Source organism: Neomonachus schauinslandi, chromosome 14 (assembly GCF_002201575.2).
Source record: "Neomonachus schauinslandi chromosome 14, ASM220157v2, whole genome shotgun sequence".
Classification (NCBI taxonomy): Eukaryota; Metazoa; Chordata; class Mammalia; order Carnivora; family Phocidae; genus Neomonachus; species Neomonachus schauinslandi.
The window spans coordinates 78,539,331-78,557,116 of NC_058416.1; the positions used below are offsets into that span (position 1 = coordinate 78,539,331).

At 44.7% G+C, this 17,786-nt stretch overlaps 1 protein-coding gene across 1 annotated transcript in view; it reads left to right on the plus strand.

The window, feature by feature from the left end:
• KSR2 (kinase suppressor of ras 2) overlaps nt 1-17,786 on the plus strand; it is a 400,684-nt gene that overhangs the window by 159,704 nt on the left and 223,194 nt on the right. Inside the window, exon 4 of the mRNA XM_044921136.1 lies at nt 1,103-1,616. Within this exon, the coding sequence (XP_044777071.1) occupies nt 1,103-1,616 (514 nt within the window). The remainder of the gene's footprint in view (nt 1-1,102; nt 1,617-17,786) is intronic.

Consider the following 17,786-nt stretch of genomic DNA (forward strand, 5'->3'; position numbering starts at 1 on the left):
TTGTCTGCTCAGCATAGTTGTCTGGAAAGTCACCAGGCTTTGTCTGCGCAGCATAGTTGTCTGGAAAGTCAGCCAGTATGTGTGTGCTCAATAGTTCATTCCTTTCCACGGCTGTGTAGTGTTCTGTGCTTGGCACGCCCCACAGCCTGGTGACCATTCACCATTGCCAATTCTCTTATCATGTCTATTCTGGTCCCCCCCTTTTCCACCCCACCCCCAGCACTCAGGCACTCATCCTCCTCTGAAATCCTTTCATGAGCATGTTTTCTTATCTATCGTGTCTCTCCTGCAGCAGAATGTTAAGTCTAGGGTATCAGAGAGCCTGGCCTGTGTGTGATCTGCTGGGCCTTTCTTGAGCATAGTGCCTGGCGCATTCAGAAACTGTTGGATGAAGGTGTGCCTGAGCCCACAGTGACAGCAGATCTGGGAGAAGTATGCAGTGGCTGAATAAGTGGTCAGGGAGTGACCGGGGGCAAACTTGACTTCTGCAGAATTCATGTATCTCATATAGCGGCTAGCAGTAAAATTGCTTTGTAAGGGAAAGGTTATCCTTGAAAATCCTTTAAATCACCTAGAAACTGCTGGAAGTAGGATCCTTGGAAGCTCAAAAGGTGAGAATTAACTCCTTTGCTTTTCTGGACATTTGAATTGTGGGCTCCACAACCACAGGGGAGTGGGGGGCCAGGCTGCTGAATGGGGATTATGGTGAGAGGGTCACCAAAGGGATTCATTCTCTTTTTGGAGGGGCCAAGGGGAGATGAATTTATGTAAATGACTATGCAGTGTAGTGTGCACATGGTGTAATGTGCATGCACAGTGCAGTGTGTATAAGATATAATGTGCACACGCTGTAAGGTGCATAAGGTGTAATGTGCATACACAGCGCAGCGTGTATAGGATGTAATGTGCATATGCTGTAAGGTGCAGAGCGGTAAGGAGTATGTGCTGTAAGGTGCACAAGGTGTAATGTGCATACACAGTGAGGCGTCTATAGGATGTAATGTGCATATGCTGTAAGATATATTTGCTGTAATGTGCATACACTGTAAGGTGCTTTGTCGTGGCTTATCTGTTGTCTCTCTGCTCCTTTGTTCCAACTTAGGAGGCAACCTTTCCAAACAAGACTGGACCATCCAGTGGCCCACCACGGAGACAGGGAAGGAGAACAGCCTTGTGTGCCCCCCGGAGCCCACCCCGTGGATCCGCACACACCTCTCCCAGAGCCCCAGGGTCCAGACCAAGTGTATCCAGCACTACTGTCACGCCAGCCCCTCGCCCGGGGCCCCCGTGTACACGCATGTGGACAGGCTCACCGTGGATGCCTACCCGGGTCTGTGCCCGCCGCCACCACTGGAGTCAGGCCACCGTTCCCTGCCCCCGTCGCCCCGGCAGCGGCACGCCGTCCGCACCCCGCCGCGCACCCCCAATATCGTCACCACCGTGACCCCACCTGGTACACCACCCATGAGGAGGAAGAACAAGCTGAAGCCCCCGGGGACCCCACCGCCGTCTTCCCGGAAGCTGATCCACTTGATTCCAGGTTTCACGGCCCTGCATCGAAGCAAGTCCCATGAATTCCAGCTGGGTCACCGTGTGGATGAGGCCCACACACCCAAGTAAGTGTGTTTGGTGGGTGCCCTGGGGCCGCTGAGCCCTGGGGGCGGTCAGGGGCTGCTTCGTGGCCCCAGGACCACCCCGGGTTAGGGGAGCCTCGAATGCACTTGTGTTTTCTTTCTTCAGTTGAATGAGAGGTGGCTTTTCACGGAAGGCCAATGAGAAAATGAATAGCACTTTCCAGAAATGACCCTTTTTCTGAGATAGATTCTCTAAAGCAGGACTCAGTAAACTATCGCCTAGGGAACAAATCTGCATTTCTTGCAACGCAGTCAGGTTCATTCCCATGTTCATTGTCCGTGGCCGCTTTCCTGCCCCACGGCTGAGTTGGGTCCAGCCTGCAAAGCCGAAAATATTTGCCAGCAGGCCCTTGGGCAGGGAAAGCTTGCTCCTGCCGACTCTATCTTAGCGCTGCCTGTAGAAAGAGGCTGTGAGCTGCATACCTAACCTTACATTTTCTAGTATTGCTTTAAAGACAGTGAAAAGAAACAAGTGATATTTTTCTAATATGTGTCATTTAACCCAATATGGCAAAATATTACCATTGCAACATAGAATCAATATAAAATATTAACACTGAAATATTTTGCATTCTTTTTTCCTTATGAAGGCTTTGGAATCCAGCTCATCTCAATTCAGACTCCCTGCACTCTAAGTGTGCAATGGCCCATGGGGCCGTACTGGGCAGCATGTGGGGGAACACGCTAGTGTTTATAATGAAAAGGCATGTCCGGGTCTGCTTGGGGTTGCGAGTGGGTCAGAGAGTGGGGAACTAGACTATCAGAGCAAAGGACTTCACACAGAAGCTGTAGGTGTCCAGGGGGGAACATCATCAAAGTGGGGTGCAATGTGTGCCTGGCTCTGGTTTGGGGGGGGGTCTTGCTGCCAGCAGAGGGTGACACAGCATCTGCAACTACATATTGGCCTGCAGGAGGGACGGGGAAGCTCTCTGCAGGGCCCCTTGGAGGCTGACGGTGGCCCGGGTCCCTTGTATTCTTTCGAGGCTCTCAGTGTATTGAAAATGGAAGAAATGCTAAACAGGCTTCCAGAAGTGGGTAGCATGTTTTAAATATTTACACTTGAACAAAATTGCCATGAAGCCATAGAACATAAAATGATAATTTATAATCTCACTAGGAGACACCAATAAGGGATCTGAGTTTGGCAGCTGTTGTGTGTCAGAGCCCTGGACCCCTGCTCTGGGATCCCTGCAGCCAGGATGTGGGGAAGCAGTGGGGAGACTTCCACTGCATTTCTAGCACGTGAAGGCCCATGTGGGGGGCTGAGGCCAGCCAGAGACAGAGTGTCTGGCCCAGGCTCCTGTAGGAAACAAAGTGCAGAGGCCCTGGCTGAACCTGATCTTCACTTTGGCTTCCTGTGACATTGCAAAAGCTCTCAGGGATTTTCAGACCCTCACCCCCATAGTTGTACCCATTTACCTTTGACTCGGGCATTTATCCAGAGCTGGCTCTCTGTCCTGGGCAGGTATGCAGAAGGACTCAGGGGGCCTGCCCCAATCTCAGACCTACTCCCTCCCTCCTGTCTCAAGCAATAGAGAGCCCATGTGGCTGTCATCTGTTACTTTTGTGACACGGTCCCAGAAGCCACTGGGACTCACACCTGACCCCTCCTGTTGCTGTCAGTCACCCCCTCGGGGGGTTCAGGGTGACACCTCCCTGCAAGGGTCTTCACTGTTTGAGCCAGCGTCTCGTGAGCTCTCATCAGCCTATGCAGGTGGATCTAAGACATCGATTGTAAGTTGCATCCTGAGATAAACATAAAAAATATGTCTGTCTTAGAATTGATGAAATGTGGTTTGTTCTCGGCTCTGGGCTAGTCAATGGGGGTATAGTGGGAAGCAAAGATATAGCCTTGGTCTCGTGAAGTCTGACATTAATCAAATAACCACACATAAATATTATAAGACTGTGTCCAGTAATCACAAACAGTGTTAGAGGTTCTAAAGATGCAGGGCAGGGCACCATCAGAGCTTATGACCAGATGGGGCTGATGGAGTTTGAGCTGGCAGGGAGGTGAGTGGGGGAACTAGGGAGAGCCTGGTCCCGGAGAGTTCCCAGAAGTGATGTTTAGACTGAAGGCTAAGGAGGGGTTAAGAGGGTGAAGGGGTAGAAGTGGAGGGCATGGGGAGTATCCGGCCGAGAGGTGGAAGGGGGCACCATACATCTGAGGAATTGACAGAGGGTGACAGAAGCCCTCTATGGGTGAGGGACCAAGGCAAGTGATGCAGGAGGAGACTCAAGAATTAGGAGGCAGAACTCTTCACAGCAGCTCCAAAGTGGAAACAGCCCAAGTGTCCGTCGGTGGATGGAAGGATAAACACAATGTGCCCACTCTAGCCAGTGAGATATTATTCAGCCGTCAACAGGAATGAAATTCTGACACATGCTTCAACGTGGATGAATCTCAAAAACAGTACGCCAAGTAGAAGAAGCCAATCACAAAAGGATCCACTTGTTATGTATGAATTCACTTATACGAGGTACCCAGATTTACAACAACAACAAAGAGTTAGGCAGGAAAGCTAGGGGTTGGCAAACTTTTCCCGTAGAGGGCCAGATAGTGAATATTTTAGGTTTGGTGGGCCATGTGGTCTGCACCTCTCCCAATGGAGCAGAAGCGGTTGTGGACAACAGGTAAATGAATGGACATGGCGATGTTCCAATAAAACTTTATTTGTAAAAAAAAAAAAAAAAAATAGGGGCCTGGCTGAGTTTGGTGCCCCAGGCTATAGTTTGCTCTGTCAGAAGCTGTGCTATAGAGAATGATTCTCCCTTATAAGGCACCGGGAAGGTCTTCAAGGTGGAAGGCATAATCACATATGATGGTCACTCATGGTCTGAGGCTGTGGTTTCTCCCAACTGCGCATCTCCCTCACCCCTCCCTGTGCTGACCCCCAGGAGTTGTGGAACTTGAAAGAAGGCTCTACGGACACATGATCTTTGCTCTATAAGGAAGGGGTGAAGTGAGAGAGGCTGACCTTTAGGGGCTTTCTCTAGCTTTATCGACATAGAATATTATGTACATTTAAGGTGTGCAAGATGATGATTTAACACACAGAGGTATTGCAAAATGATTACCACAATAAGGTTAGTTAACACCTCCATCACCTCACATGATTTTTTTTTTTTGTGGTGAGCATATTTAAGATTTATTCTCTTAGCAACTTCCAAGTATATAATAACAGTGTTGTTAACTATAGTCACTAGGCTGTGCACAGATCCCCGAAACTTACTCATCTTATAACTAGAAGTTTTCATCTTTTAGCCAACATCTCCCCATTTCCCTCAGCCCCCAACCCCAGGCAACCACATTTGATGTTTTTAGATTCTACATATAAGTGAGGTCATGCAGTATTTGTCTTTCTCTGTCTGACCGATTTCACTCAGCATAATGCCCCTCAAGGTCCATCTATGTTGTTGCAAATGGCAAGATTTCCTTCCTTTTTATGGCTGAATAATATTCCATTGCGTGTGTAAGTGTGTGTGTAACATTTTCTTTATCCATTCATCTGTCGACAGACACTTAGGTTGCTTCCATGTGTTGGCTACTATGAATAATGCTGCAGTGAACAAGGGGATGCAGATGTCTCTTCTAGATGGCAACTTCATCTCCTCTGTATCTATACCCAGAAGTAGAATGGCTGGATCATAGGGTAGTTCTATTTTAATTTTTTTGAGGAACCTCCATACTGTTTTCCATAGTTGTTGCACCAATTTACATTCCCACCAGTGGTGCACGAGGCTTCTCTTTTCTTCACATCCCTACCAGAACTTATCATCTCTTGTCTTTTTGATAATACCCATTCTAATGGGAGTGAGGTGATGTCTCATTGTGGTTTTGATTTGCATGTCCCTGATGATGAGTGATGTTGAGCAGCTTTTCATGGATCTGTTGGCCATTTGTATGTCTTCTTTGGAAAAAATGTCTATTCAGGTTCTCTGCCTATTTAAAAATCAGATGATGATGACTTTTTGCTATTGAGTTGTAAGAGTTTCTTATATAATTTGGATATTAATGCCTTATCAGATTGGCAAATATTTTCTCCTGTTCCATAGATTGCTTTTTCTTTTCTTTTCTTTTTTGCTGTGCAGAAGCTTTTTAGTTTGGTATCATTCCATCTGTTGATTTTTGCTTCTGTTGCTTATACTTTTGGTATCATATCCAAAGAAGTCACCAAGGAGCTTTTCCCCTATGGTTTCTTCTCAGAGTTATATGCTTTCAGGAGTTAAGTTTAAATCTTTAATTCATTTTGCGTTAATTTTTGTGAATGGTATAAGGTAGGGATCCAGTTCTATTCTTTTGCTTGTGAATATTCAGTTTTCCAGTGCCATTTATTGAAGACATTATCCTTCCTCTTTGAGTGTTCTTGGTTCCCTTGTCAAATATTAGTTGACCATATATACTTGGGTTTATTTCTGGGCCTTTGATTCTGTTCCATCGGCCTATGTGTCTATTTTTATGCCAGTATCACACTTTAAATGTGAGCCTTTCCCCAGACCCCTGAGGGATTTACTTTGTCTGGATAAGGTTGAATCACCTACTTTTTCAAGGCCTTACAAATTGACTCGTCTACCATCAGCTGTTTTAGAAATTGTCTATCAGGATTTAGGCCAAGTTCAGCTTTGTCCATCAGGGTTCTTCTGTCCAATTTAGCAAGTTCACCACTTCCTTGAAGAAGGTACTTCTCCTGGCTCACTTCACAGGATGCTGAGATTCATGGCATGGAAGCAGCAGAGTGGTCAGGTTCATGGTGTAGAGATGCAGTGTGACCACTTGGCCTTGGACTCAGTCATTAGATCCGCAGGGATTTTAAGGTACCTGGCCTTTGGGAATTAAAAAAAAGTCCACGACAGAGACAATGGCACTTTGGACTGTATGGGCAGGGGGAGCAGGGGAAGAGATTCAATCAAATTAGGGAAGGGTTTTCAGAGACACATTAGTTCAGTTGAGTTCCAGTAAGTAGACTGAGAAGAGCCAATATTTGCCTTGGTCTGAGCTAGTCCCAGTTCTGCAAGGGAGTAGCCTTGTGACCTTGGGTTTAATCCGAGTCTTAGTTTTCTCATCTGTGAACCAGAGGGGTTGGAATACGTGTGTGCTATTGAATCCGTGGTCATGACCCATTTGTGGATGGCGGCACCATTTTAATGAGCTGCAACCAGCATTAAGGAAATGAAATAGAATAGCCTAGGCTAGATGTTGGGATGTGTTGCATGTAGTGAGGCTAACTATTAGAGTTGTTCTATGAAACACACACACACACATATTTGTGTGTGTGTGTGTGTGTGTGTGTGTGTGTTATTCTTACTCTGGGGGCCCTTTCTATTCTGGACGGCTTTGATGTTAGAATAAACCCCATCAGGGATTAGGTGAGAAGGTTTGAGAAGCCAGCTCTTTATCCTGAATTACTCACCTCATTCTGGTTTCATATCTGGTTTCTTCTCTCCTTCAACCCTGTACCCTTGCTGGGCATGGTTCTTTGTTACCAACTTGGCTGTCCTAAGTCTACCTTTATTTCCCTTTAATGGATAAAGCAGAGTTTCAGAAGTCACAGGACTTTCTGAACAGATCTGAGTCTTTCAAGACCATTGATTCTTATGAGTTTTCAAGCCCCAAGACCCTGGTAGGTTTCAGGTTGGAGGAAGGCTAGGTTTTAGACTCTTTACCCTCAGCATACCTATGGTGGTGTGTATCAGATGGTCTATTTGGGTTCCAAGCCTGTCCCTAATAGTATACCATGGGCATTTCTAGAAGAAAGCATGGCAAGAAAAGAAAATATTAGCCATAGCACATCTCTCACCTCCATTGGGAGCCTTGGTATCCTGGAAAATATGAGAACTACTATGACTAGTATTCATTCTCAAAGTCCTATTTACTTTCTTCTTTTCCTTTCCTTTTTTTTTTTTGCATTTAAGTGTGTGGTTTTACTTACATGGCATTATTAAAATGCACACATATACACACATACATACACGTGGGGGGAAAGCCTCTCCCCCCCACCCCGGGTAAAAGTAATATGTGATTATTGTGGTAATTGAGACAACACAGGAAATTGATGAAGAAAGGGGAAAGTATATGCTGGTCCTTTGTTTTCTATGTATGTATGTGTATGTGTGTGTATAGAATGTATATACACATAACAAACACAGAGTGTTTTCTCAACAGAGCGGAAATCATCCCCAGGGGACCAAAAATCAGTTCTTGGTGGAGGAAGGCAAAAAACCAAAAAACTAAAAACAGAAAAACCCCACCTGATATTACAATAGTTTGTGGCCCTCCAAAGAGCCACTTACATAAACAGATATATGGTGTATTTGTGGTATCAAAATTTCATTAGGGGTGACAACTAGAATAAAAATCCAGAACGTTTCCTTAAAGGATCATACTGAAAAAAAGGTTGAAAAACACTGACATGGCTCTATGGATACAATCCTGTAGATACAGTTATAGACTTAGACGCTGGGGGTTATCAAGAGTCTCCGCAGTGTTCTTATCAGTCTTTCTCCCTCTGGCTCTGTGGCCATACTTACATGGATCAGTTGGCATCGATTCCTTACTTTCAGCCATTTGGAAGATTAAGTCCATGCAATCTCAGGGATTCTGGTCACCTTACCTTCAGTCCAGGGATCCCATGGCCGTGGTATTGGAAAAAGGAAAAACCTAACAATTCTTAGGTGCATTAGGAGTGGTATGTCTTCACATTCATCCATCTGTCTGCCCTCCTGTGACACAAATCACCTGCTTTCTCTTGTCAGAGCATCCAAAAGGGTAAGCTGGATTTCTGAAAACGGATCCCATTTTATTTATTTACTTGTTTATTTATTTATTTGTTTATTTTTTAAAGATTTTATTTATTTATTTGACAGAGAGAGAGAGATGGTGAGAGAGGGAACACAAGCAGGGAGAGTGGGAGAGGGAGAAGCAGGCTTCCCGCTGAGCAGGGAGCCCAATGCGGGGCTCGATCCCAGGACCCTGGGATCATGACCTGAGCCGAAGGTAGCCGCTTAACGACTGAGCCACCCAGGTGCCCCATGGATCCCATTTTAAATGCATGGGAGAAGCTCAGTATTCAAGAGGAATTTCATTGTGAACCCTCTCCCTTTTTTGCAAATCTTTTTTAAAGGTGATTTTCAATTACAATTTTGTTTTCATAAGAGAAGTCATTTCCAGACACATCTTTATTTTGAAAATACAAGCAATATAAAGTGTAAGCCATACAAGGTCAAAGTCTCCCTTCCCCTTGCCATAGAGAGAGGCTAGAACTGCAGGAATCCTTTGCTGGGAATCCTTGCATAGGGCATATATAATATATTTAGTTTACTTTCTTCATAATCAGAACCACACTCTATACATTTACTAATGTGACGTGACTTTGTCAGTCCTGCATAAACATGAATATTCCATTTACAATGTTCTCACACTTTATTGCTTTTAGAAATTCTTCTATTTTCCCGAAGCACACCTGGAAGATGCCTTTGTGCACGCCTCTGCTCTCAGACCTCTGTGTTGTTTAGGTACGACACATTGCAGCCCTGCTCTTCTGGGGGAATGTGTGAAAACCCTCAGGTGGCCAGCGAGCAAGGCAACCAGGCTGAAGGAGACCCACACTCATCCTCATTCTGGTTCCAGTGAATTCAGAATCTGTCCATGGCCTGGGCTATATCATTTGTAGCTAGTATGAACAGGCTTTGCTCAACAGCTTAATTATGCGCTTAAGATTTCAGGAGGGATCTTTTTGTTTGTCTTAGAAAACTGATTACAAGTACTCATACTCACTGACACATACCTATAGATCATTGTGCTGATTATTACAACAAACTCTAATGGATTTGTAAGGGCACGAGTGGAGTGATTAGTTTGTATATAATAGTATATTCATTAAAAAGGAAGGCTTCTGCCATGCTCACCTTTTAGGTCTAATTAAGCATTCAGACACACAAGATTACTATAGGTCACACTTGGCATTAGATTGACCTTGGAGAATGTGGGGTAGCCTCAGGTATCTTTTCTGTGGGTCCTCAGGGGCTACTCTTCCTTTCCCCCACCTCCAAGTGGCATTTCAAGAGCAAGGTGATGAGACCCATGTTAAGGAGGTATGGGAGCGACTGACTTAGGGGCAGTCGCTCTTGTAACAGCTCCATCCACATAGCTCCCAGGGGCCCTGCAAGGGATATGCATAGTTATAACAGTCATGCAGCTTAGGGGTCCCCAAGGCTGTGGATCCCTCCTGAGGTATTTCAGTTTCATGGTGAGAACTCCAGTCCATATGCAGTCTGCCAACCAGAGGCAGTTCTACCACGAGCAATGCAGTCTACTAAACAGTTGACGTTTCCACTTTAGGGGTGTTCAGAGGATCAGACCTAGAGAATCAGGCCAAGGTCAAATTCCCATTTGCAGAAGACGAAAAGTGGTGTTCACTCTTTTCCATAGCTTCTCTTTAAAAATCTTATAAGGTGGATTTGTCACCAGTTCACACTGAATTTCTTTATTTTGAATTGGTGAGGTCTTTAATGAGATCTTTTGTACTCTATATACTACTATATAATATGTATATATATATATATATTTTAAAGATTTTATTTATTTATTTGACAGAGAGAGAGATAGCGAGAGCAGGAACACAAGCAGGGGGAGTGGGAGGGGGAGAAGCAGGCTTCCCGCCGAGCAGGGAGCCCGATGTGGGACTCGATCCCAGGACCCTGGGACCAGGACCTGAGCCGAAGGCAGACGCTTAATGACTGAGCCACCCAGGCGCCCTATAATATGTATATTATATATAATATAATTTATAAATATTTCCAGTAAAATCTATGCTTATCAATTTTTTAAAGTATTGTTACTACTTTGCATAAGAAAGTTTTATCCACAGCCCCATCTTCCTGGCCAGCTATTGACCTAGTGCCCCCTCTCCCAGATTCCAGGCCCACTTTCCTGGGTCTAGAGCAAGAATAGGCTCCTACCCTCATTGAGACCTCATCCTTCCCCTCAAGCTGCTGAATCTGTCAGTCCTATGATGTGTCCAAAGAGACCCATTTAAAATAAGTCTGGCTTTCTAAATAGCATCAAAACCATCTCCTTGTATTTGCCCCAGAGGCTTATAAAAACACCAGTGAGACCTCGTTCATCACTACATTCCTACTGACATAACAGCTCTGAAGTTCCAGCATGAAAAATTAGCTCAGCAGTGTGCTTATTTTGTCAGAAACTGTTGTGGTCAGGTGTGCTGTAAGCTGGGTAGCACAGTATTTTGCCAGAAGTACCTTGTTATTTACAAGGAATAACTGAAGATATTATTCCGGTGAGATTTGATCTGATTATATGTGGAGAAGTTTTTCTTATCTGGCACCTGCCTTTGTCTCCTGTTCTATACACTTTCTTGGGGGGTCCCCAGAGGGACCGAGCCCCATGGGGTCAGCCCCATGATGGCACACCTCTCCACTTCATCATACTTCCTGGGATCACCTCCCAAATATACTGCTTGCACCCCCAAAATTTCTCTTAGGGTCTGATTTTGGGGGAACCCAAACTAAAACAGGTAATCATTAATACGGTTGCGTTAAGCTCAATACACAATACATTTCCACTAAATGAAAGGTTTATTGATTGAATGATAACTCTAATAATATGCATGATAGCCATCACTTATTGAACATTTACTGTATGCTGGTACTTTGCATGGTTTATTTTATTTAATCCCATTTTGCAAGTGAGGAAATAGGCTTTAAGAGGGAACATGCTTTGTCCAAGCTCATTCAGACTAAGCACCAGAGTTGCAGCTCATTCTCACCCAAAATCCGTGGGGACACTGGAGAATGGGATGGGTAAGGGCATGGACTCTGGAGCCAGATGGCCTGGGTTTGCATCCTGACTTCACTTCCTAGTTGTGTAACTTTATTCAGGTTTCAATTGTCCCAACGCAAAAGAAAAATGCAGATCATGTGGTGAATCACGTTATCATGACCCCTTAGTTTCCTTTCATGAGGAAGTGCCCCTGGCACATGCTCTGTTTTATAGACCATCTCTCAATTTGGGTTTGTCTGATGTTTCTTTATGACTAGAATCAGGTTATACAATTTTAGCAGAGAAGTGATCAGAGCAGGAAATACATGTTGATTTGGCCAATTACTGGTATTGCTAATTATGATCATTTGGTGGAGATGGTTTCTGCCCATTTCTGTACTGTATAGTTAACATTTTACCCATTGAGGTTAGTATGTATCTAATGGGGAGATACTTGGAAACCATGTAAATATTTTGTTACTCCTCAAAATTCTGCAACTGATTTTAACATCCACTGATGATTCTTGCCTGAATCAAGTATTACTGTGATGGTTTCCAAATGGTCATTTCTAATTCCATCATTTCTTCCATATTTGCTAGTCGGCTTTCTACTGAAAGGAAAAAACTTCCCCTTCTTCTTTCTTTGTTTATATCCATGTGGCCTCATGGATTCCTACTTAATTCAGTAGGTTATAGTCCCTTACTGTCTGTTTATTCTGATGCTCAGTTGCCTTCCATGTGGCCAGCAGAAGCCCCTTCAAGCTGGTTCCTGCATCCTTTAGACATGTTCTTGTCTTTCTTTGAGCATTGCCTTATTTTCTGGCACAAGAAGATGTGGAATCTCTATCTGAAGGCAGGTGTTCTCTCTTTTTTCATTTATAAGATACTATTTGTAAAGAGCTTAGCATTGTGCAAAGTAAGCGCTGGCTCTTATTAATATCACTGCTATTATGATGATGTGCTAGCCCTTGACAGACCCTCAGACCTCCTGATCTTTTTCTAGAAGCAGTGGGCAGGCAGGCTCTGCCAGAAAACAGCTGGTTATCACAAAGGCATGCAGTATCTCTTCTTTTCTGGTTCCCAGACCCTTACCTCACTGTAATAGTCCTCAGGGGTTGTCCCCTGAGGGGTGTAATTTTCTGAGAAATTATAAAGTATATAGAAAAATGCAATGACTAATAGAATGGACATTTAGGTCCCGCTACTCAGAATGAATGCATGTGAACGTTTTTTTTCCTATTTGCTTTGCTGTTTTTTCCCCAACAACAACAACAGCAACAACTAACAGGTGAGGTTGAAGATCCCCCTGAAAACTCACCCCCATTTCTGCTACTTCTTCCCAGAGGCAGCTACAAACCCACTTCAGAGCATGTCCTTCCTGTGTATGGGTCGGTGTTGTTTTGTAGACTTTAAACTTTTCTCATAACTGGTATATAAATATGGATATATCATTGTTACTTGCTTTTCTTCACTCAACATTTTTGGAATCTATTCATGTGATACACACATAGTTTCTAGTCATTTAATTTCATCTGCTGTATAATATTCCATTGTATGGACATGCCATTGTTTATGGCATGATTCTCCTTTTGACGGACATCTTGGTTGCTTCCACGCCTTTACTATTGTAACTGGAGTTGCAGTAGAAATTCCTGTACATATTTCCTTGTGCTTAGGTATAAGAGTTTCTCTAAGAGGCATCCTTCAAAGTGGAATTGCAGGGCCAATGTATTTATTTAATACATTAAAATTGTATTTTGGGGGAGGGAGGATCTCTTTGAGATTGTAGCACTTTCAAGGATCAAAGGAAGGCTCAGGCACTAAGACTGGGGATGGGGCAGGTATTTGGTCCCAGTGGATTTTTCTAGAGTCTATGAAATTAGATGGTCTTAGAAGGCTGTTGTTGCCACCTGTTTGCCTTTTGCTCTTGACCATCAGGTAAGTATTCAGAGCCACAGGAGGAAAGCGATTTCCTTCTCTCCTTACTACTTTCTCTTTATCCTAGATTGAGACAAGACCAGGGGTTCTTCTAGAGGAGCTGCCCAGAGGGCCCCGGCACAGTGGCTGAGGTCCAGCCTGCTGGGAGCTAATAGTCTGCACTGAGTTAATATTATTGTCTTTCTTATCTTTGTTTATCACTTTCATTATTATCATTTGGCTGGGATATGCCAGGTTCTATTAAATAGTCCGATCCCAAGTATGGCAGTCTAACCATGTGCCAAAACTCCCTCTTGGGACTCTACCCTGATCCTGTGCCCTGGGCAGGGTTGGGGGCTTATGTTGGCTCCCAGCTCCCCGATGGTGGCTCCCCAGGGCTCACCTTGCCTGATCTCCAGCTGCCTTCTACAGTTGTTGTCCATCTGTCTTATTCCCTAGAATGTCTTCGCCACCACTCTTACCTTTGTGAGGGTCCTGCCAGTCTTTCTCAGCACTAGTTTCTTAGTGAGAATTCAACGGACACTTTGTATGCTTTTGTTGAATGAATGGGTATTGATAATAATATCAGCATCCAGGGCACCTGGGTGGCTCAGTCGGTTGAGCATCTGACTCTTGATTTCGGCTCAGGTCATGATCTCAGGGTCCTGGGATCGAGCCTCAGCGGGGAGTCTGCTTGAGGATTCTCCCTCTCCCTCTGCCCTTCCCCCCACTCACATGCCGATGTTCTTTCTCTAAAATAAATAAATAAATCTTTAAATAATAATAATAATATCAGCATTGGTGATTTAGTGAGTGCCCATGATGCCTCAGACATTTTCTTGTTTAATCCCCACAGCACCGCATGTGAGGTGGGTATTGTCATTATCTCCATATTATGCACAGAGAAACAGGCTCAGAGAACATGGAGAAATCGCTTAGGGTCGCAGCCACTAAGTGGGAGCCAGAGTTCAGATGCAGCCCTGACTCCAAATCCCGTAACTGCTACATCCTACTGCTTCCCGGATAGTGTTGACTTCCGCCCAAGAGAGACTTGGGTTTGAATCCCTGGTGAGGACAGCCCTGGAGAAGGCACAGCTCACTATGTTGTTGTATCTGTGTTTGTGGAGCAATCCATTAGGGCCCTGATTTGGACACTCTGGGACTGCAAGACCCGAGGCCGGCCAGATGACTTTAGGAGGCACATGGGACAACATGAAACCTTTCAAATTATGTCAGCATTTAAGTGCTATTCAAAAAAAGTGTGGCTGACACATCAGATCCAGGATTCATTAGAAGTTGGTGCTTAAGAGACTAGCAAATAATAATAATAGTTTAAAGAACCAGTAAGTAAATAAGGTGGTACTTTGATACCGCAGAGCTTCAGAAAGCAGTTCAGACCATGAATAAAGTTTGGGAAATACCACCTCAAAGTTATCTTCCTACCACAAAAGGTCAGATTTAACCTTCAAAAGTGGATGAAACACACAAGTTCACAGAGGTAGGAGGAAGAGTTGTAGATGGAAGGGTTTGTGTAACAGGTGAGGTGTGAAGTTTCTCCTGTGGTTCTCCACTTTGTTAATTTCCATGCCTCCCTCTGAGCTGCGGAGCCTGGTTCTTGGGGAGAGCCCTCCTACTCTGGAATGAGCTTGTTGGAAATCTCCCCTTTGTGGAAACATATCCATACCCCTTATTAGTTTTTAAAACTCTCGGGGTGAGATGAAGATGATGATGGAATTTGTTCACATGGAACATGAATCCAACAAATATTTGCCGGGCCCCTACTGTGGACCAGGCACTGGGATAAGAATAGGGATATGGAGATGAATGTGGAGGCAGATTCCCCTGGTCAGCATCGGAAGTACCAGAATAGAGGCAGGCATAGAATTTACACATTTGATCACTTTACATGTTTGAACAAGGGGGTGTTTATTTTTCCTGAGCAGAAGGAAACAATGCCAAGGCACGCAGAAATGAGCAAGTGAAATTTTAACGGGACCTCGTGGGGATGTATTTGAGTTTGGCTGGGTACAGAGGAGGGAGTGGGGGAGACATTTCAGTACCCATTTCAACCTGGTTCAACTATGGTTAAATGGCCAAAGGGAAGGTTGGTGTATCTGCTAAATCTAAGGCTGGCCGTTCCCCGTCTAGTCCCAAGGGCAGGCATTTTCTCGCAGGCCCCGGTAGGAGTTCAGAATCCTTCTCAACACAACATTCTGGGAAAGTTGCTATCAGTCCATCAAAAGTGGAATGTTTGATGAATATCTGATTTCTTGTCTTTTCCCAGAGCCCTCATTCTATAGGTTAGGACAAATGGTTCTTCTCTTGATGGGGAGGTGACTTAGAATGTGAAACTAAGCTAGAGGTAAGAAAGAACCGGAGGGAGAGGGTCATCCTTAAGCTGGTAAACATATTTTTTTAGCTACTATTTAGGGCACCCTGTGGTTTTATGGCACTGTGATTATCTCATAGATGCACGTTCCCCAAATCATCCAGCAGCATGATGCTACAGGCCTGTTGTTTATGCAAACCGCAGAATGCTTCACCCCGAGTGAAACGCTATAGTTTGCATAGGGCTGGTATCTTGAATGCATAATTATAGTGATTGTTATTACCCTGATAAAAGGAAAAACGTGAGAAGTAGATTCGGGTTTGAGGTGCCTAGACATAAGCACCCGTCTCGCATACAGGACACTGCAGGGTTTCCCAAGAGACTGCACTCATCAAGTAGAATTTATGGTTTCTTTTTATCTATCCTTGTGGTAATCATGTGGAGTTTTTCGCTTCTCCTGCTTCCCTCCCTTTGCTGTGCTCTGGCAGGCGCCAGCCTTCCGGGAGGGAATGTCACTTGGTTGGCAAATTAAATGCCCCAAATCTACTCGCTCCAGAGGGTGGTGCCATTTCTGGAAAGCGAAGGCACCGCTCTCTATCTTGATATTTGACCTCATTGATGGAATTTGAAATGTAGCCTTTTAGTGTGATAAATGGGGAGACATACAAATTCCTCCCAGGGCCACCTTCTCCACTGTGCTTTGGTTCCTGGATGGCAACCTGAGGGCCGCCGCCCAGCACTTTGATTTAAGATAATGGGGGGCCTGTCTGGGGGCATGACACCAGCATCACGTGGAGTGGTCGCACCGAGGCAGGCAGTCAGTGAGGCCTTTGAAAGCCAAGGCAGAGGTTGGGAGCAAGGCTGGGGACAGCTGAGACCGCAGAAATGCCTCCAGAACCTAGAGGCCATGATGGAGAAGCTATTCAAGGCCAAGTGTGTAGCCTCAGCATGCCAGTTGGAAGGTAGCCACGGAACAGTCATGACCACCCTATTAAACAGGGCTCTTCTATGATCCTTATTAGGTCAGGGGCCAGTCCTTTGTCCACCCCAGAGTGAAATCTGGCCCCACCTGTAACTCTGTACTGTTATAAGCCAGATGGGAGGCTTTGATGATTGAGTTTTATTTCATTCATTCATTCCTTCATTCATGGGTCATATGTTTTTGCGTACATGGTGCCAAGTGCTATAGGGACTCCCTGGTGAGCAAATGACCCCTGCTTTCCAGGAGGTTACAACTGAGCAGAAAAGAGCAATTAGTTAGCAGACTAAAAGAGTAATGTGTGTTGAGCAGGATGCAGAGGACCAGTGGGGCTACCTTGGAAGCAACAGTGGGATTTAGAGTTCGGGTCCCAACTTGGAATAATAGTCCACGCCCCACCTGTTAGTGAACCTTTCCTCATTTCTCCTTTGTGTTGCTCTAGAAACAGTCCCCCAGGAGATACTTTGGGGCCTTTTTTTGTTCTTTGGACGGGACTAATGCTTGAGCCTTCCCCTTTTCTCCATTCCTCTCAAAGAAATACTGCTGCTGTGTGGTCTCTGGATCAGGGCATCAACAGCGTGCATTAGCTGTACTCTCTTTAGTGGGGTCATTGGGTTCTTTAGCACTGCAGCGGAACCCTTACTCGCTTGCTCATTCTTTCATCCTGCAAACTTAGTTTTCAGTGCTTCTGATGTGTCAGAGATCTGGGGTGCCAGAGTTGTAAAAAACCCAGCCTTCCCCTCACGGAGCTCAGGGTTTAGAGGAGACCGACTGGAAGGATCAATTTATTTATTATTTATTTCTTTTTAAGTTTTTAATTAAATTCCAGTTAGTTAACACACAGTGTAATATTAGTTTCAGGTATACAAGTTAGTGATTTATCACTTCCAAACATCCCCCGGTGCTCATCACGACAAGTGCCCCCCTTAATCCCCATGATCTATTTCACACCCTCCCCACCCCCCGATAACCATCAGTTCATTCTCTATAGCTAAAAGTCTTTCTTGATTTGCCTCTCTCTTTTTCTCCCCATGCTTGTTTTGTTTCTTAAATCCCATATGTGAGTGAAATCATATGGCATTTTTCTTTCTCTGACGGATGTATTTTGCTTGGCATTATACTCTCTAGATCCATCCACATGGTTGCAAA